This window comes from Neofelis nebulosa, chromosome 12, assembly GCF_028018385.1.
Source record: "Neofelis nebulosa isolate mNeoNeb1 chromosome 12, mNeoNeb1.pri, whole genome shotgun sequence".
NCBI lineage: Eukaryota > Metazoa > Chordata > Mammalia > Carnivora > Felidae > Neofelis > Neofelis nebulosa.
In genome coordinates, this window is record NC_080793.1 from 91,092,167 (window position 1) to 91,113,306 (window position 21,140).

Below are 21,140 nucleotides of genomic sequence, written 5' to 3' on the forward strand. Positions count from 1 at the left end.
AGGGGAGGGGAGAGGGTGGGGGCGGGCCGGGAGGGGGCGGGGCCGCGGAGAGCCCGCCCCCGCCGGCCGCGGCCATTGGCGGCGGGCCGGGGGCGGGTGCGGGCGCGGCGATTGGGGCCGCGGCCGCCCGTCACCGCGAGGCTGGCGGGCGGCGACGTAGCGCGGCGCTCGGAACTGACCTACTAACACACATCTCCCGGCGCGGCCACGGCGCCCGCGGACCCGGCGCGCCGCCCGCCTCCCGCGCCGCGCCCTCGCCGCCGCCCGCCCGCCGCCCCGGAGCCCCGGCCCGCGCCCCGCGCGCCCCGGGCCCCCCGCCCCCCCCCGCGCTCCCGCCCGCCCCGCCGCCCGGGCGCTCGCCGTCCCGGGAGCAGGAACACGGTAAGCGCTCCGCCCACCGCCGGCCCGGCCCGGCGCCCCGCGCCCCGGCTCCCCAGCTCCCCGCCCGCTGCCGGGGGCGCGCGGCCCGGGCTGCGCGCGGGGCTGGCCGGCGGCGGCGAGTGTGCGCGGGGCGTTCATGACATAAACTTTTGCCGCTTTGCCGGGAGGGGACTCGCCACCTGAAGGTGGCCGCTTTGATTGCAGCGCCCTGGCGCCGGCACGTAGTCCGGGCCGGCTGGCTCTCCCCCCCCCCCCCCCCCCCCCCCGCGCCGCTGTTGCATAATGTCTCCTGATTTCAGGAAAATTGATGTTTTGGTGGAGAGGCGCGCCGGGGAGGCTGAGCCATCTCGAGCGGGGAGGGCAGCGCTCGCTGCCTCCTTTCTCGTCCCTTCTGCGGGGCTGGCGGCGGGGGTGTGTGCGGGGGGTGGGGGGGGGGGCGGAGGGGGGTGCCGAGTAAATGGGACGAGCCTTGATCTTCCTGCTGGGAAAGAGCGCAGCTCGCGTGAACCGTGACGGCATTCGGAGAATGCGTGCGCCGCGTCTGTTTGTGTCGGGGGCTGTGTCTGCACGGACGTCTTCCAGCCCGTTTGTCGTCAGCGTGTTTTACCAGCGCCCGAGAAGGTTGTAGGATTCGTCCTTGCCCGGATTGCATAATCTGCCCACGGTGAAATATTGGCTCGGGTTACGGGGCTGATGTGGGAATGTGCGCGTACGTGTGCGATGATTTGGAAATTGTGGCGCGGCGTTGGACAGGAGGTCGTTATTGGCACGTCCCGGATAAAGACGGAGATTTTGTACACACGCCTCCTACAAAACGCGAAGAACCCCTCGGGTTGTGTTCTAATCTTGGATACTCCCGGGGTTTGCCCCGTAGGTGTTGCGAGCTATTATTTTTAAATCTGGGGCGAACCATTGTGGTCTTTACCTCCGTACCTCCGTGCTTTTAACGCGTTCCACTCCATCAGCCCTGTTTCTCACCTTATTGTCATTGCTTTTTCAGACACGACAAGACAGATCACATAATAGTTTCCTGGAAATGTTGCATTATGTAACTGCCGAATTTGCTGGCAGTCAGCATAGGAAGCGGGAGCTAATTACGTGATTTTATAATCTTGCTACAAAGAAAGTAGGACAATGTCAGCCTTTAAAATGTCACTGTCACAGTTTTTATTTTTTTTTTTTTTTGAGGATATTTTAAACAGGAAAGTAGACAACCGGGTAAGGCATTGCGTTAGCTCCCGCCGCTGAATGTGTGTCTTTTGCCCTAAATGAAATGAGCGTTCTTCTAAATTTAGCCCCATCACATTTTAACAATTGTGGCCTTGCAATGCTATTTCTGGTGTTTTCTCCAGGGCTGTGTGCAAATACAAGTTCAAGGCCATTTGCTGTAGTTTCAACTTCACGCCTTCGGAGACCTTTGATAAGATTGTATTTTTAGGAAGGCATGTCGCCGAGCGCGGTGATTTGCTGGATGCTGGTTCCCATTTATCTTTATAAAGGACACTTTAGGAAAGTGCTGTGTTCCCTGGGAACAGCAGGGGATGGCCAAGCGTCATCTCTGGCCCTGGCTTTTGTAAATAACAACAGCGAATGAGGTCACAAGTATTTATTTCACATCGTGTTTTTTTTTTCCCCCTCCAGACCAGATATGATTTATGGGAAACAGATATAGGTTAGTAGATTGCATTTTCGTGTAGATACCCTAGTTTTTATTCGAGTGAGGATATATGAATATATAATGTACCCAGATTTTAAATTTCCTCCGGCACTCTGACGTAGTGTAATTATGTGTGAATATATTTATATGGTGGTGTCTATGTCAGATTTTTTTTTCCCTGACGTAACATTTAAATAATTAAAGAGCAGGGTTTGGGTTTTTTTTTTTTTGGGGGGGGGGCGCGTTACAGAGATTCATCCCCGGAATGAATTACATTACCCCAGATAATTGCAGTTGCTTTCCAAGAAGCTGATAGCGCTCCAGTCACCCCACCCCCCACCCCCGCCCGGGTGTCAGACCCCGACCTACTTTGGAGGTTGGGCTGGGAGCCCCGGGCCTGCTGGGGACCGCGTAGCGCCACCTTCCGATCGCGACTCCCAGGGGCGCGCCCCTCCCGCCTGCGGGCCCGCGGGGGACCGGGGCTGGGGGCTAGGATGCGGGGGGTGGCGCGTGGGAGGCTCGGGTCGGGACCCCGGAGCGCCCTAGGCGGCGCTTGGGCGGGAGCCGCTCCGCGGCCTGCGCGCCTCCGCGCCCCCTCCCCACATTCCTTTGTTCTGGCGAGGGGGTCCTGGCAGAGCCGAGGCCCCGCTGCGCCGCCCACCCGGTGGGGGCGGGTCCCGGTGAGGCGCCGCGCTGGGGGCGCGGGGGGACCTGGGCCGCGGAGTGCGGGTGCGCCCAGGCTTCGCCGGGCGGAGGGAGGGGAGCGGAGAGGAGCCGGGGAGGGTGGGGAGGGGAGCTGGGGAGGAGCGAGAGGCACCCGGGGCGAGGCGCGAGGAGAGGCCAGGCGGGCCACGGGGCAGCTCTGGCGGCCTGCCTCCTGCTCTTCCCCGGTGAGCTGCTGAGCGCCGCGGACACCTTTGTTCCTGCAGCTTCATTGTATTTTGGAGCCGGAGCCAAGTGCTTCTGGATTGGTGAAGTGAGAAAGACCGAGAAAACCTCCAAATGTCAACAGACCACAGGCACTGGGGGTGGGGGCGCTCCAGCATTGACGGTGGCGATGGGAAGGAGCGCCCCAGCTTGACTGTGGCTAGTCGAGTGGATGCATTTTTCTTTCTTTCTTTCTTTCTTTTTTTTTTTTTTTTGAACCTTTACTTCTTGCGGTCAAAGGCTAGAGTAGAAAGAACTTGAATCCCCCGAGTTCAAAATAAAGTAGAAATCAAAACGCCCACGTAGACGCCGCTGTCCTACTGTAAGACTACAGTACTTTCATCCTGGCGTAGAGACTTCAAGAGAGTGAGCCCAACTGGTTCGCAGTGAATCCACGACCACATCACAGGTGTTCGCCGGCAGTCCACTCCGTTGGAAAGTTTCTTCTGTGGGGTCACGTGCCGCATCCCTGCCCCCAGTCGGTTTCTCTCCCGAGCTCCAAGGACGCTGTCAATCGTTAGGGGCCAGCTTTGGCAAAGCGCTAGGAGCGCGGGCCCCCGAAGAGCCGGGTCCAAGCCCCAACCTGTGGTTTGGGAGGTGCTGGGATCGCCACTGGTGTCCCCGGTAAACCGAGCACACACAACCTGTCCAGCTGGGTGGTTGTGAGGAGCTCCGCTTTCCTCGTGTAGTTGACCAGAAACCGGGTTGTTTTGTTTTTTAATAAAGATACTCCCCTTGATTTTTTTCCTCTGCCTAAGTCTCTGTCCAGTGATAGTAAGGAGGGAAGTTTGAGTTAAGCCTGTAAGTGAAGATCCTTCTTGGAATATGTTTTTGTTCTAACAACCGCCCCACCCCCACCCCCCACCAAAACTGTGCCATTGCGTTCCACGGTGATTTAAGTTTGAAGGGAGTTCTTGACGTACTGTACAAGCACCCAAGTCGCTGGGTTAATATTTTGGGGAAGTGTTAGAAGGAACACAGGGGTGCGATGGGGGGAGGGCAGGAATGATGTAAAGAGTGCCACACAGCGTGGCCTTTTCCAGTTCCCTTCACCTCTCTGTGACGGTTTTCCTTGGCCTGGATCGTCCACTTGCGAACTCGTGTGGTCCGAGACCAGCTGCGGCTCGTGGGACCCCACAGATGACACGTCTGGGAAGGACTGGGGGCAGCCTGGGTGGTTGGAAACTGAGGCCGTGTTCCGTGAAGCCGGTCACGTTCAGCCCTTTTGATTAATTAAGAGAAGATTTCGCCGATCGACATGGGGCAGTGCTTCCCTAAGAATCATGAGAGGCTGACACAGCCTGGGACTCATCACCCTCGTTGCCTTGATGCTGCTCATTCTTCAGAAATGAAATTAAGAGCTAATCCTCCCTAGACCCTAGCCCTGCGTGTGCCTGGCCACTGTGCTGTGTTCCGTCACCGTCCCCATTTTATAGGTGAGGGACTGGAGGCACAGAGCCCGACCACCGGCCCGAAAACGGGCTGTCTCTCCCCCTCCCCAGAGCATGAGTGCAAGCTCACTGCAGCTTTTGAAACAATTTCCTTTTCTGTGTTAAGGGCTTATCTTTGCGAAGGGCAATTATAACATTGGTGTGATGCAACAACCTGAAAATTAAAAACCCTTTGTTAGAGCGCTTACCCGTGTTGAGCAACTGCCTGACTCACCAGCCCAGTGGATATTTCTAGTTGACCTTGCCTTGGTCCATAGTCAGTTCCGAGACGTGAACGTGATCGGAGCATGGAATGGAAAAGGTGCAGTCATATTGCCTCGGCTTTATTTTTACCCGAGCTAAAATCACACATACTTCATTATTTCCATTGTAATCCAGATGGCAGTGATGCTGTGAGGAGTTGTTTATTTTTAATTTGTATTGAGGGAATGAGAGCAACTTGGGATTCGGTTCAAAATATGACAGAAACAATGTAATTGAAGTTTCCTTTAATATGCATTTCTGGGTTTTGTAAGGTATGCCAGTATTTCACAGCATTAACACATTGTTTGATATCCTGTTATTTTCCTAAATTATATTTGAGTTGATTTTTATCCAGATCGGACTCGTGGAGAATGTCGAAAGATGTTGACCTTTGATCACAGACATTACATAAGAGCTTTTCAGTTTCAAAATGAATCTGTATTACCACTACCCCCAATTACCTCTCAAATTTCTTTGCAAATACTTTTCCTGTAGTTAAAAAAAAAATACTGCTTCAAAAAAGTTGCTGTTTTTCATACGGTTTTAATTAGAGAGCTTATGCTTGTTTTTATGATAAGAAAGTTTAGTAGGGATTTTCTAGATGCCATTCATAATAATCTGTTTTGAGGACTCAGTTTCTTTGGAGTCAGAATGATCTTTGTATTATAAGGCTCTTGTTTATCAGAACATGTGTCTTTTATCAGTTAACTCTTAAAAAGAATCTGAAACTGCAATTAAATAGCCTTCAGGTAAACACCGAAACACTTAAAAAAAAAAAAATCTGCCCTATCCATACGTTTGTAATCATCTTGCCCACTGTCAAAGAAAGTGAAATTAAATAGAAGAAATCGACAAGTCAAGCTGAGGAGAACTTCAGTGTGATTCCAGACATTCAAGAACTTTCTCTGCTATCATTATTCATCCCGCACGTGCTCTGCTGTGGCGTGCCCGTGGCAGAATTTCCTATAAGGGGGTTACCTCGCGATTGCCGATTGCCGGTGTCCCTTAGGATTTCAGATTACTCGTCGGACCCATCCATTATCTTTGGAAGTATCAAGGAAACGAATGTCCCCCTTTCGAAGTGACTGCGGCTTTTGAAAAATGTTCTACCATTCCACTCCCTGCCCTCCCCCACCCCCCCCCCCCGCCCCCCAGATTCCTCTCCGTCTTCAGTGAGAGCCTTTGGTCTGTATTTCCCCAGGCCGTTCGGTTGTTTGTACATGTTAGCATCTCTGCACACGGTCTTCAGAGTATTTCTATTGTGCGTAAGCTACAAACACGTCTTGTTTTATAAGAGTGTCAAACTGTACTATTTCATATTTCAGCTCTGCTATCACAAAATGTAGCACTGTCCTATTTATTCAGATTAAATCTGATTTTTAAGTAGTCCTTTGTTGAGGATGAGAGAACAAGCAATTTGAAATATTTCCACGTATGGTAAAAACTCGTGTAAGCTCCATCAGGTTTTGACACATTTATTTACAGAGGCGCCCAAATAGAAAAAGTAGGTTAATTTGTTGCTACGATAGGACAGATTTTGGTGAAGTGTGAGAGTCACTTTATGTGTGTGCCTGTATCTGGGTCAAGTACACACTTCTCTCTAATGTTAGGGTTCAAGCCTGTGTTACTAGAGACAGAATTGTATTATTGAATGGGAGGCACTTCATTGGCAATTAGAAAGGCTTAACATAGTTTTATTAAAAAAAAAAAACAAAACGATGCGGCGCCTGGGTGGCTCAATCCGCTGAGCATCCGACTTCGGCTGAGGTCATGATCTCGCAGTTTGTGAGTTCGAGCCCCGCGTCCTGCTCTGTGCTGACAGCTCAGAGCCTGGAGCCTGCTTCGGATTCTGTGTCTCCCTCTCTCTGCCCCTCCCCTGCTTATACTCTGTTTTTTTCTCTCTCTCTGTCTCTCAAGAATAAATAAACATTAAAAATAATTAAAAGTAAATAAGTATCTTTTTAAAAAAAGTCTTTGGGGAGCCTGGGTGGTTCAGTCAGTAGAGCATACAACTCTTGATCTCAGGGTCCTGAGATCCCATGTTGGTTATGGAGATTACTTTCCAAAAAAAAAAAAAGCCTTTTGTTTTCAGCCGGATTAGCAAATCCCCTTGCAAGTTCAATGCCTCCTGAGTTCTCCCCGCCCCCCCCCGCCCGCCCCCCATGATTGCATGTGTGTATTCTTTTCCTGTTCTATCTCTGCTCTTAAGTACTGGATTTTATTCTTGGCCAGGGAAAGAAGTAAAGCATTTTATTGAAACAATCCTGTCCTGGACTCTGTCCCACCCACAGCAAGAAATGAAGGTTAACGTGTTGCTAGTTTTAACAGTTTAAAGGGCTGTGAATTGGTTAGCTTTATTCATTTACTTTTTCACTGAAATGGCACTCATCTTAAAAACAAGCAGCTGTCTGCTTCCTGGAGAGACCGTTTACAATTTAACGTGAAATAATTTTTTTCTTTAATGTCATCTCTGCTACAACTCTGAGGGAGTACATGGCACATCCAGAGAGTGCAGGAAAATGAGGTAATTCTATAAAAAATGCTTCCGAAATGGGGATCCCATTAAATAGTATTTCATCTTGCACTGACAGAATTTTTAAGTCAAGATGTTTAATGCAAGCAGTTTGCAGTAAGACTTCCCCTTTAAAGAGATCAGTAATGACAAAATGTGTCGCGGTCGATCATAGTGGCCACACTACTGGTAAAGTTTTAGATGCTTGAAACAAAATTTTCCTTCTTGTTTTGTAAAGAGCTTGAATTGTCAACCATGATTTTCCTTTTCTTTTTTTAAGTCTATGTATTCATTTTGAGAGGGAGAAAGAGAGTGGGGGAGAGGGGCAGAAAGAGAGGGAGAGAGAACCCCAAGCAGGCTCTGCGAGGTCAGAAGTGCCCGCTTGACGCGGGGCTTGATCCCACGCACTGGGAGATCACTGACCTGAGCCCGACGCGGGGCTCGATCCCACGCACTGGGAGATCATTGACCTGAGCCCGACGCGGGGCCCGATCCCACGCACTGGGAGATCATTGACCTGAGCCCGTCGCGGGGCCCGATCCCACGCACTGGGAGATCATTGACCTGAGCCCGACGCGGGGCCCGATCCCACGCACTGGGAGATCATTGACCTGAGCCCGACGCGGGGCCCGATCCCACGCACTGGGAGATCATTGACCTGAGCCCGACGCGGGGCCCGATCCCACGCACTGGGAGATCATTGACCTGAGCCCGACGCGGGGCTCGATCCCACGCACTGGGAGATCATCGACCAGAGCTGAAATCAAGCGTTGGATGCTTACCGGACGGAGCCCCCAGGCGTCCCATCTATGATTTTTCTGACAGGTCTGTCATGGTAAACATGGGTGACGATGTCACTCCTTGAGGAAGCATGAGGTGCAGAACTTCACTTTGGGAACTTTTATTCTTTTGGAGAATTTCTTAAACCAGACTTTCGTCTTAATTTAAAACAATGTTTAGGTCATCTGACTGGAACAGATGTTAAAACTCTGCGTTCACAAAACAGAACTCCCGCCCATAGTGGATAGTGTGATGTTAAGAAGCCTTAACTAGAGACGGCACGTCCGTCCCAGGGATGGGACGGTGTGTGTCAACTGGAATGCGGTGTCTCCTGCCCTTCAGTGTCCCTTTTCACTCGTGTTTTCATGCAGCAGCCCGATTACCCGGTGGGTGTGTTGAAGCTGAGCGCTCTGGGCATGCGAGTGTCACAGAACCGGCAGCTGGGGGCAGTCACTAGAGAAAGGAAATCGAGGCACACGCTCGTGGCGGTCTGAAAACACGATGCAGAGGCCAAGTCGGTGTTCAGTCAGTCCTGAGGGAAAACAGTGGAGTTTGAAATGAAACCATTAGCTGAGCATGTGTGCTGATGTGCTAGAAGGCTCGTAGTCGAGCATCCTTTACACTCATCATCCGGGGGTGTAAAGACAGTCTAAGGCCCGCCTCTGCCCTTCAATGCTGTGTGACCTTGGGAAAGTCACTCAGTCTCTCTGTGTTCTAACTACGCACCTCCCCTCCATGTTGAAAATGGACACACTTTGGTTTAGTACCAAAAAAAAACCCAAAACAAAAAACCTCATAGGTGACAATGCCCCTACTATAATTTTTCTTTTTCCCTATGTTAGCATATAGGAAGGCCAGGAGATTAACATTTTAGCAGAGATGAAGGTTTAGAATGTTTTCTCAATTCATGAAATACTCTCCAGATAGGAAACAACTCCAAAGAAGCTGGAGAAAAGTTCCCGGGGGTACCTTTGTTGTCTTAAAGGAAGTTCTGGCAGCATCTAATAGTGGCTTTCTGCCCCCAGCGTAACTTAGCAAACGGGTGTGTATGACTCAAGAGTGGGAGTGATGCAGAAAAGGAACCGTAGGTGCACAGAGCGGCCCCGTGCAGGCGTCGGAGAGGGTGCTGGTGGGGGAACAGGACCCGCATCTGGGCTGAGCCCTGCTACTTAATAGCTGTGGGACACTGGGCAAGTCACTTAACTTCTCTGAGCCTTTGTTTTCTCTTCCGAAAATGGTCATTGTGAGGGTAACAGAAATAAGAGAGGCTCCTGGTGCCTGCTGCGTAGTTTAGTCGGTGGCACCTGTTACGGTGGCTCGTGTTATCACCACCCTACCAAGAAAAAAAGCGGGCTAGAAATGATGTACTGTGTGCACCAGGCCCCCCGTGGTCACGGCACCCCTCGAGCACGCCTCCTTCAGCCCTGTGATCTGGCTCCCTCGGGAGACGAGGAGCTCCTTGACTCTTGAGAGTTTGTTTTTCCCCTCCCTCCAGTCTGGCTCCGTGCCTGGTCCACACAGTTGGTGCTCCGTGTGTGCCGAATAAATCAATTAATGAAAAAGAGAAGCTCTCTGTGAATAAGTATGATGTCTTTTTTTAGCATTTACATAATCATCTTCAGTGAAAAAAAAAAAAACATGAGAAAGTTGTCTAGATACAAAACTTTCTTAGACAAGGCAGGTGAGTGACTGTCAATCAAATGTTGGGCACGTATACATTCACTTTGTTGCTAGGACACAAAGGTACTACTTTGGACCCTGAAAAATTTTGCAGAGGATTTGGACACATAAAACAAACCTGTATTGGGATACGGTATACAACATCAGCACCTCTGTCTGCATTATCTCACACTAAATTAAAAAAAAAATTTTTTTAATGTATACTTTGAGAGGGAGAGAGAGAGAGAGAGAGAGAGAGAGAGACAGAGCATGAGTGGGGGAGGGGCAGAGAGAGAGGGAGGCACAGAATCCGAAGCAGGCTCCAGGCTCCGAGCTTTCAGCACAGAGCCCCAGAGCTTGAACTCACGAGCCCCGAGATCATGACCTGAGCTGGAGTCGGACGCTTAACCGACTGAGCCACCCAGGCGCCCCTGCGTTTTCTCACACTTATGATCAACTCTTTCCAACACTGCAAGGTTATTCGGTAAAAAATACTGCAGAAAGTGCTCTAAGGTAGCAGGCGGTCATTTGCCAATGGAGTCAGGGAGACGATTTATACTTGCAGATGAGGGGAGATGCCCAGATTCTAGTACACGTAGTACATCTCAAATCGGAAGAAGATTAAGTAAAAAGAAATGAGAGTTTCTGTAGGTGTTGAACGTGCCGACAAAGTTTAGAGATGACAGAGTGGACATCAAGCACGTAGACGGTGAGAAGCGGGGGGTGAAAGAGAAGTTAAGACAAGGGGGGGGTACTTGCGTTAAACGGAGGTGGGACAGTGTCCTTCGCACAGTGAGGGCTGCCTGCCCCACTCACCCACACTCACGGCATGGGCAGCCTTTGGACCCGGAGGCTGAAAACGTCCCAACCCACTGGAAGATTGGAAACAATGAAATAAGGACAAGTTTAGGAAGAGTAACGAAGACAGAAACGTGTGGCATTTCAAAAGCCTAGCTGTGAAAACTCATCGGGGAGGCACATGTAAAAGGAATGTGACTTCTTTAAAAACAAAAACAAAAAAAAACAAGGGACACATTTTAAAATGCATGGGAAAGGGGCACCTGGGGGCGGGGCTCAGTCGGTTGAGCATCCGACTTCCATTCAGGTCATGATCTCCTGGTCCATGAGTTCAGGTCCCATGTGGGTCTCTGTGCTGACAGCTGGGAGCCTGGAGCCTGCTTCAGATTCTGTGTCTCTCTCTGCCCCTCCCCTGCTCACACCCTGTCTCCCTACCTCTCTCTCAAAAATAAATAATAAACATTGAAAAAAAAACTTTTTTAAATGCACAGAGAGAGTGGGTCTCCAGTGGAAAAAAGATATCCTTGAAAGGAACTATATGATGGCTCAAAACAAAACAAAACACCAGAAGGACCTGAGGATCCGGTGGCGATTTGAAGGGCTCCCCAGAAAAGATTGATGCACTTGTCCCCTGCTGCTGGAACTCTGACTCTTTGCCTCCACACTTGGTAGAGACCTAACCGAGCTGGGGATCAGAAGTCTCTCATAGCAGGGAAGAGCCCACCCGGTATGTAGAGGAAAAGTGGGTTTTCACGTCAGAAGATGAAATCTGAGCGGAACTACAGAAAGCAGTGTTGTTCTGCGAAGAGATAACCAGAAAAGATTTCCCTTTCTACAACATCCCTGCCCACTGCGCACACTCCGTGCCTTTGTTCCCTGCTAACGCCGTATTATCAAAAACAAACAGAAACCTGGTATTATTAATCACGGGTTTCACTACATCGCAACCGACTGTTTCCATGTTGGCTCAGTTTGATGGACAAAAAAAAAAAAAAACAAAAACAAAACCAAAAAAACCCAAAAAACAAAACATGGCAGTAAACCTTCTTTATGATCCTGAAATCATTACATCATTTCTTCTGTTCCTTCTGGAAAAGACACAAGAAGCTGGCACGCTTTTCCAGCTGATAGAATTAGACTTCATTTCATTAGTCATCACAATACTATGTACAAGAAAGAGTGACGTAAAACAAGAACAGTCACGGTTTTTAATGTGGCAAGGGAGCGTGCCATACAGATAGTGCTGAATGAACGGTTGTCTCTCCATATCTCCTTTATGAAAGTATTGCCTACTGGGAAATAAGGCAGAGAAGCCCCGTCTAGAAACACAGATCCAAAAACCACCACAAAAAGATTGTTACTGGAACCTAATATGGGTTTATTACCTCATGTCAAGCCAAATTCAGATGACAAATATCTCATCAGTGGAAAAGGAAGCCAGCTGATGGTTCTATTTTTGAGGGTTTATTTTTTTTTTCATATATTTTGTTTGAAACTCATTAGTAAAATGGAAAGAAATTCTTTCCATAATTATATTCTCTAGGTTTAAAATAACTTCAAGTTTCAGGAATGCACTGTACTTAAAAAAAAAAAAAAAAAACCCTTTGAATAGTAACTGTTTATTTTCGTCCCAAACTACTGTCTAAATGAAATCTATTGTGGCAGACTTTTCGGGACCAAAAAAAAAAAAAAAAAGCACTTAGGATGCTTCTATCTAAAGTGGAGATTTGACGAATCAATTCGAAGGAACCAGAAAAAAAAGAACATATCTATCTAAGGGTGGAGCGCAGATGTACCAGGAGAGGTGGCTTCGTTGGGAAGAATCCTGGGCCACCTGGCACAATGAGCTGTGGACACGAGCCCAGCCGGCAGTCAGGGGTGTGTCCCCGTTGAGAGTCAGGTCGAAACAACTTCAAGTCAGTCGGTTTGGGTGGCTTCTGTTTTCATTTTTACGGAAACAAATTGGGCACCCGTTATATATTTTGTTCCGTGTGATTGCAGAATTTGTTTCCGGGTATCGGAGCTCACCTGGGAAGGTTCCTTGGAAGAAAGAGGTGGTCTTGCTTGCCTTGCGGTGATAGAGATGTCATCTGAAATTATTCGGGACCACCAAAAACTTGACCCCCCCCCAGAGGCCATCTGTCCTTCCCTCCTGGGAGGCCCCATGTCTGCGCGCCGGCCCCACACTTCTGCTGCTGAAACAGCCTGCCTCTGTTTCTCCCTGGGCCCGCGCGTTGCTGCACCCCTCTTCCTGGGCCACGTGTCACTCTGCTGAGAGGTCCCAGGGAGCGGGGGGACCTGTCCTGTACTACTTACCTATTTCCTTTTCTGGATGGCAGGCTCTTTGAAGCAAAGAGCTGTGTCTTTTTTTTTAATATTTATTTTTGAGAGAGAGAGACGGAGCATGAGCGAGGGAGGGGCAGAGAGAGAGAGGGAGGCACAGAATCCGAAGCGGGCTCCGGGCCCCGAGCCGTCAGCACGGAGCCCGACGCGGGGCTCGAACCCGCGGACCGCGAGATCGTGACCTGAGCCGGAGTCGGAGGCCCAACCGACTGGGCCCCCAGGCGCCCCGGGACAGAGCTGGGTCTGGCGCAGACCCATAGGCCCTGCGTGCGCAGCGCTGTTCCCGGTGCGCGGTGGGCGATAAGCATTTGCCAGACGGGTAACTCTTCCTTGGCTGTGTTGCAGGTCGCCCCGGGGACAGACCGCGGAGCCGGAGAGACTCGTCGCGCCCCGCGGACCAGAAGGAAGCCTGTGGATGGCTCTTCCACCGCCGCTGTCAGAGCACAGGTGGTGAGTGGCGGGGAATCGCTCGCGCGTGCTTCGGATGCAGCTGAGGAAGATGCAGACCGTGAAGAAGGAGCAGGCGTCCCTGGACGCCGGGAGCGGCGCGGACAAGATGACGGTGCTCGGCCCCGCCCTGGCCGACGTCTCCGAGGAGCTGACGGCCGGCGAGGAGCTGCTGCTGGGCGAGGGCAGCGTGGGGAAGAGCAAGGCCTCGGCGTGCCGGCGGAAGCGGGAGTTCATCCCCGACGACAAGAAGGACGCCATGTACTGGGAAAAGCGGCGGAAAAACAACGAAGCGGCCAAGCGCTCCCGGGAGAAGCGGCGGCTCAACGACCTGGTCCTGGAGAACAAGCTGATCGCGCTGGGCGAGGAGAACGCCACCCTGAAGGCCGAGCTGCTCTCCCTCAAGCTGAAGTTCGGCTTGATCAGCTCTGCGGCGTATGCCCAGGAGATCCAGAAACTCAGTCATTCCACGGCTGTGTACTTTCAAGACTACCAGGCGGCCAAGTCCAGCGCGGGCCCCTTCGCGGACGAGCACGAGCCCGCGATGGTGACGAGCGGCTGCATCTCGGTCATCAAGCACTCCCCGCAGGCCTCCCTGTCCGACGTCTCCGAGGTGTCCTCGCTGGAACACTCGCAGGACGGGGCCGCGCGGGGTGGCTGCGGGAGCCCCGACGGCAAGTTCCAGGCCATCAAGCAAGAGCCGGTGGAGCTGGAGAGCTACGCCAGGGAGCCTGGCGACGAGCGGGGCGCCTACCGGGCCTCCGTGTACCGGAACCTCATGGGGACCGCCTTCCCCGGCTACTCCCACTCCCCGCCTCTGCTGCAGGCCGCCCGGTCCTCCAGCAACTCCCCCAGGACGTCGGAGACCGAGGACGGCACGGTGGGGAAGTCCTCGGATGGAGAAGACGAGCAGCAGGTCCCCAAGGGCCCCATCCACTCTCCCGTGGAGCTTCAGCGCGTGCACGCCACCGTGGTGAAAGTTCCGGAAGTGAACTCCTCGGCCTTGCCGCACAAGCTTCGCATCAAAGCCAAAGCCATGCAGATCAAAGTCGAAGCCTTCGATCACGAGTTTGAGGCCACGCAAAAGCCGTCCTCGCCCGTGGACGGGACGCCGAAGAGGCATTTCGAACTGGAGAAGCATAGCGCCCCGAGTATGGTACATTCTTCCCTCCCCCCTTTCTCGGTGCAGGTGACGAACATCCAGGATTGGTCTCTCAAATCGGAACACTGGCATCAAAAAGAACTGAACGGCAAAACTCAGAACAGCTTCAAAACGGGAGTTGTAGAAATGAAGGACGGTGGCTACCAAGTCTCTGACCCGGAGAATTTGTTTCTGAAGCAGGGGATGATAGCAAACTTGTCTGCAGAGGTGGTGTCACTGAAGAGACTCATAGCCACACACCAGATCTCCGCCTCGGACTCGGGGTAAACTACTACTGAAACGCTCTGGGTGTTTAGAAAGCCGTCATTTGCAATAGAGGAGGACGTTTTGTATTAGGCGGGAGTTTCACTGGACCCGTGATGTCATTCCACTGTATGTGTTCACATGCTGTCTGCTGGGTGTCTTTCTGTGCACAGGTTATTACGGAGATTAGATTGTGTTATCACTCTGCCTTGTGTATAGTCAAATAGTCTGTCGCAAAGGCTGTACATATTGAACATTATTTTTGTTGTTCTGTTATAAAGTGTGTCAGTTACCAGTTTCAATAAAGGATTGGTGACAAAGACAAAGACAGAGCTTCTGCTCCCTTGCACTTGACTTTACGGAAAAGAGAAGGCAACTTAAGTTGCAAGAGTGGGTATGAAAATCCTCCTCACTTTACTCACTGGGGGGCGGGGCGGGGGTTTCTCCCCTGACTTGGGGAAAACCGAAATGTGTGTTAAGCACGTACTTTGTTTTTCTTCTAGTTTGGCCCAGGCGAGCATAAGTTTGGAAACTTTCCAAGGAGAGGGAAGCAGTAACAATTTTCTCGCATTTGAGACTAATTTACTAAATTACTCCCCATTATCTATTTTTCTTCAAGCTTACATTTTCTCCCTCTCTCTCTTTTTTTTTTTTTTTTTTTTTTTTTTTTTTTGGTAGAAAAATCCAAGTTGGCTGGCATCAGGCTATCAGCCTCCTGGGTCATCTCCTTTTTGACACATTCATGTGGAGAGTTGAGTCACTGACCCACCTAATTAATTAAAGGTTCTTTTAAAAGAGGGTGTGAAGATTAAGGATGAAGTCACTTTTGTGTGATTCTAAATCTTAACAGTTCTAGAGCACAATAGTCTAGGGGTTAAGCTCGTGAAATCCCATTTTTACGTAGTTGCCAGAATTCCAGAGAATACATCAGTTGTCCTATTTCAGCATGTATAGCCTAAGTATACACAATGACTTGATATTTTTACGGTTTGCCAGCGAGGAATACAAAATAGTAGCCTCTACTGTAACGTAGAAGGCCAGAAGGAAGCGTCATTCTGAGAAAATTGATGATAAGAGCATTACTGATGATTTGTCCAGGATCCGCAGTCGCCTGTAGAAGTAAGTAAGTAACTGCTGTTGTGCGGTGGGACTGGTCTCTGGGGGTGGGGGGGTGGGGGGCATGAGGGGGTGGGTGGATGCCGGTCAAACCCAGCTTTCTCCAAAGCTGCTGTCCTCACGAAAGCCCTCTGCAGACCCAGCTCGTTCCACACTGACCTCCTTCCTGTTCTGCATGGGTGGAGGGGCCTGAGGCATCACAGAGCATGTGCGGAGTGACTTAACCCTCGTTCTACAGGGAGGGGCCCGACCAGCATCCGTGCTAGCAGTCGTTTTGGCTGCCTGGTTTGAGTAAAAGCTGCCTCCCTTAGATTCTTAAAAGTGGCCCTTTGGAGGCGCCTGGAGTGCTCAGTCGATGAAGCGTCCGACTTCGGCTCAGGTCATGATGTGGCGGTTTGTGAGTTCGAGCCCCGCGTCGGGCTCTGTGCCGACAGCTCGGAGCCTGGAGCCTGCTTTGGATTCTGGGTCTCCCTCTCTCTCTGCCCCTCCCCCATTCACACTCTGTCTCTCGCTCTCCAAAATAAACATTAAAACAAAAGTGGCCCTTTGAATTATAGGCAATGCTAATAACGCACATACATGCTATCCACACTGTCCTTTTGGCCACAGAGACCAGTTTTCTCTCTTAAATGCCCTGGCTCTTAGAGGAGTGTGGTTGCTTAGAGGATTAGCCCTTGGCCTTCTGTCTTCATATTTTATCCGTGGCTGGGTGAGGCCCAGAGGCAAGCCCATCTCATTTTCAGAGCACACAAGAGCACTAAACTATTACGTGGCTCTTGGGATCCCAAAGCACCTGACAGCCTGGAACGGGTGAAATGAACCTAACGTGGATTACAATAGGGATAAAGTGTAAAGTCAGATTCCCATGTTAAATGAAAACACAAGTAATGCCGTCCACGTTCACAGTTGGGAGAAAAGCAATACAGTAAATACATATTGTGGGGAGAGGGGGGGAAGCTTTAGTTCCTTCCCTCCAGCTTATGAAGTCAGCTCCCAGGGGATGTCGGGTTGTGTCCATGCAAACGATGTCCAGACATGAAGACAATGGTCCTGTCACACCTGGGTGGATGTAGCTAGGGGTGGCAGGAGTAAACACTCCAAAGGCACCTAGCGGACGTGGCCAATCTCAAGGCCACAAAGTAGAAGGTATTAAGAAATCTTGAGAAACTGCCCCGAAAAGAGGTGAACCTTCTATAGTGCGTGGTACTACAAGGGGATTAAGAACAAGCAGCTGATAGCAAGAAAGGTCAATCTGGTGGCTCAATCCGCAGGGCGTGTGACTCTTGATCTCCGGGGTCATGAGTTTGAGCCCTGTGATGGGGGTAGAGTTTACTTAAATAAACAGAAAACAACATATATATTTAAAAAGGAAAGGTAAACTCGAGTCATTTCAAGGAAGGAGGAGGCATTTGTGAGAAGCAAAGGGGCCTGCCTGAGGCCGTAGCATCTTCCGGGTGAATTGCTCCTGTCAGTTGTCACGGAGAATACTTGGATTTAAACACGGAGGCCTTCTTCCTCCTTATGATTTCAAGCGTCTAAGATATGGATGGGACGATGTCTAGAATGTTAAAGAATGGTAGGGGCACTCAGTCTGTTAAGCGTCCGACTTCGGCTCAGGTCACGATCTCACGGTTCGTGGGTTCGAGCCCCGCCTTAGACTCTGTGCTGACAGCTCAGAGCCTGGAGCCCGCTTCGGATTCTGTGTCTTCCTCCCTCTCCGCCCCTCTGCCACTTGCACCGTGTCTCTCTCTCTCTCTCTCTCTCTCTCTCTCTCCCTCTCTCTCTCTCCCACCCAAAAATAAATAAATGTTAAAAAAAATTAAAAAAAAAAAAAGAATGGCAGAAACAAGGAATTCCACGCTCACTAGGAACCAAAGAAACCGAGCGTGTTTGCACTGTGACACTTCTGTTTCATGGCGCCTGGCGTGGGAACTTCCCACTCCCAAAGTTCCAAAAAATGATACAAAATGCTTATACACCGAATAAATCTTTAACGGTTCTCCAAAAGCAAGGATGGGAAGGCTCGGACCACCGTAGTTCCTAACAATTCCCAGAAAGATGGTTATTGGGTAGGGCTGGATAGGGAGGAAGCTGTGGGAGTCTCCACCACAGCCACCAGGCATAGGACGGGGACGGGAGCCTGCTGGCCAGCCGGAGACAACGTGGTCCCGTGACCATCCACTGCTGAAAGATGGGGAAGGGCAGGAGAGCGGAGGCGCGGGGTGAGGTGAGGATTTGAGGGAGGCCAGGATGAATCTGGGAGGGATGCGTGGCTGGTCTGTAAAGGCAGCAGAGGCGGCCTGTGGGGACAGCAGATCCGGAGGCCGGAGTATTCTGCCTGAACTCCGGGGAATCGTTTTGCCTCGGGAATGCGGCGGGACACGGCTGCACTCTCCAACGAGCGCACAGGCACGGGCTTCGAGGTGCTCTGGGCTTCTGCCCAGTGCCACTAACAGTGGCTACGCCTTACGGAGCTCTTCATCCATGATGCAAATGTAAAGTTACTGCGCTGTATTAGTGTTCCCCAGAGAAACGGAAGCACGGGATAGGAGGATATTTATACATAGAGATATACGGAGGGAGACTGAGATATATTATGAGTAATTGCCTCATGCATTTATGGGGGCTGACAAGTCCCACAATCTGTTTGCAAAATGGAGGTCCAGAGAAGTCAAGCCAGTTGTATGACTCAGTCCAAGTCTGAAGGCTGGAGGACCAGGTGAGCCAGTGGTGTTTACCCAGTGAGATGTGGTGTCCCAGCCCTGGCAGGCAGAGGGGGAATTCTCCCTTCCTCCACCTTTTTGTTCTATTCACGCCCTCGCCTGATCGGACGAGGCCCACCACGCTGGGGAGGGCATCGGCCTCTTTCGGTCCTCTGATTCAAATGCTAACCGTGCCCCGAAATGTCCTCACAGACACGCCCAGAAACACGCTCCATCTGGGCATCCCATGGCCAGCCAAGCTGACACATGAAAGTAACCATCACACCTGCCCAAGCTCACTGAGCCGGCAGGCGGGGGCGGGGATGTGATGTCCGAAGGCCCTGCTGCTAACCACAGCGTACCCCCGCCTTAACTAGCAGTGCCTCGCAAGGCAGAACTCGGAGAGGAAGGGGAAGAAGCACAGTATTTTGTCCCCTTCGTTTGGGCCTGATTGCCTCGTGTCTCATGTTGGGTCTGTTCATGTTTGTTTTTCTGCTGCAGAGTGAGCACCCAAAACCCACATCGAGTCGCGTCCCTCGCCCTCAGTAGACCCTCCCGTTAATAAATAATAATGGCCAGGCTCCCTTGCCTGGAACTCGAGGCGCTCGTCATTTTAGCGGACTCCAAATTTGCAGACACCCCTCCTTTCTTCACCTGTGAGTTCCGAACCGGGGGCTGCAACCGCAAGGGAGTGTGGTGCGAACTTGACAGAGGCTAGCCACGTGCTGTATGTACACGTGTGGCTGTGGCTCGGTGAACATTTAACCTTGTGTAGGTTTCTGCTCACGGTGTAGAATGGGTCTTCCTGTAGGACACAGTCAAAGCCGTAGGAAGCCACAGCTTTGTACCACTGACGTCTGCTGTTTTCCCTGGAGCCCCGGGGTCCCATGAGGAAGCTTCGGGGACCCATGGGAGGCCAAGGGAGGGGAAGAGGCAGCTGCTGGTAATCTTGGTTTCGGGCTTTTCTGCCCATCCTCACTCTGAACATATCCTCCCTCCCCCAGACCTGGGTGTTCTTCTCCCTTCGAATTTCTACCGCATGTACCTGCCCGGCCTCAACCACGTGCTGTCCTGTACTATTTGTCTTTCCTCCAGTGGAAACAGGTGGTCGCCATTCAAGTAGCATTGTTCGAAGTAAGTTCTGATACAAGAACATTAGAACAAAGGTTTCAGGACAACCATTTTGCAGATCAAAATGCATCTGTTCCGTATTGCTGGTGTCCCTCAGTCTTTCGATCCAAAAGTTAGCTTTCGTCGTGTATGCCTAAAACACATGCACTCTTGTAAGTCGATCACGTCTCAATTTAAAAAATAAATTTTGTTTTGAAAACATAAAGATAAAACTCTGTCCTCTGAAATTGTACCCTTTAAGGACAGCTAAGAATAACTTGAGTAACCCGACCGGGCTCTGAAAATGCAAAACAAAATGGTCCTAGTTTTTTTAGACCATAGAGTTGCAACTTTTGCTAGGTTACCCCACAGTTACTAGCTTTTAAAAAAATGGGTCCATCCATCCATTTATCTTCTCATCCACCCATCAATCCTGACAGAGAGAGAGAGAGGATGCATATACTAAAGTCATTTAAAACATTAAACATTAGTAAAGGTTAATATCTCATCTTTGGAAAAATAAATATCAAAAGAATTTCCAATATTGTTCTCATATCGCAGAGGATAATATTGTAAATATCCTGGGCATTAGGACCCCACTTATGACCATAGCTCTGTGTGAGGGGCTCAGAGGCTGTGGGGTAATAGCTCTTTGTACATTTGATGAACTGATTGGGAGCCTTTTTTTTTTTTTTTTTAAGTGTATTTATTTTTGACAAAGAGCAGGGGATGGGCAGACAGAGAGAGAATCCCAGGCAGGCTCTGCATTGTCAGCGTGGAGCCCGATGTGGGGCTCGGACCCACAGACTGAGATCATGATCTGAGCCAAAACCAAGAGTCAGGCTTAACAGGCTGAGCCACCCAAGCGCCCCAGAAATCTCTTTTTTAAATTTTCTGAGAGGTGTATTTTAGGACCTCAGCTCAAAGCTCTTAGATGTTTCTGAATTTTAAAGATACAGCCACATCCTTAATTTATTCTTCCCCCTATCTCTTTTCACCAGCCTGGAATTGAGTAGGTGATACAGCATTATTGATATTTTCCAGTTCTGAACTATTTTGCACACCTCTACTCTATTGGCATGGAGCCTGGGTTTCCTAAGGTGTCTAAAGACTTGCCTCTTAGAAAAGCGGGCAGGAGAGTCACAGGTTGGCTTGCGTGCCTTCCAGCGGTCAGGGAAAGCTTACCCTGCACACCACCCAGCAAAGTCTAACGACACAGGAAGCTGGGCTCTGAACCTATCAGGACCTGTGCTTATTCCAGGAACCAGACACCCCTGTATGGGATATAAGACCCCCTTTTAAAGGCAGTAAGTCCTCTGAGGGCTGGTGTTCAAATAGGCTTTGGGGAAACCATCACCTGTTAAAGTTTTTGTGGGGAACATCTCTGGATCAGTCTTTTAAGGAATACCATCTGGCCTCTGAACTTAGAGCTTCTTTAAAATTACTACTGGCCCCGAAGTCATTCTATTTTGCTATTTTCCGCTTTGGGTTCCGGCTTGAATGAATCCTGTCCGATATTTTTACGGTATTTATTTGTAAGATTCACCAATTGCTACCATTCACTATGTCTTGGGCTTCCAATGGAATAAAAACATTATTTAAAAAATTA

At 50.4% G+C, this 21,140-nt stretch overlaps 1 protein-coding gene and 1 long non-coding RNA gene across 4 annotated transcripts in view; one reads left to right on the forward strand and one right to left on the reverse strand.

Moving 5' to 3' along the window:
- The first annotated feature begins 823 nt into the window (after positions 1-823).
- Positions 824-14,929, forward strand: NFIL3 (nuclear factor, interleukin 3 regulated). Of its 2 annotated transcripts, none has more exons than XM_058693259.1 (2): positions 824-1,002; positions 13,097-14,929. In XM_058693259.1, exon 2 carries the CDS (start codon positions 13,236-13,238, stop codon positions 14,625-14,627), a length of 1,392 nt encoding a protein of 463 aa, XP_058549242.1. In that variant the 5' UTR covers positions 824-1,002; positions 13,097-13,235; the 3' UTR covers positions 14,628-14,929. The 2 variants fall into 2 exon arrangements, with proteins under 2 accessions (XP_058549242.1, XP_058549241.1); XM_058693258.1 differs by lacking the exon at positions 824-1,002 and adding an exon at positions 5,836-7,996.
- LOC131490805 (uncharacterized) overlaps positions 8,057-21,140 on the reverse strand; it is a 44,729-nt gene continuing 31,645 nt past the window's right edge. For both annotated transcript variants that reach the window (XR_009251219.1, XR_009251218.1), the window contains one exon: positions 8,057-8,483. This is a non-coding gene — a long non-coding RNA (uncharacterized LOC131490805). The remainder of the gene's footprint in view (positions 8,484-21,140) is intronic.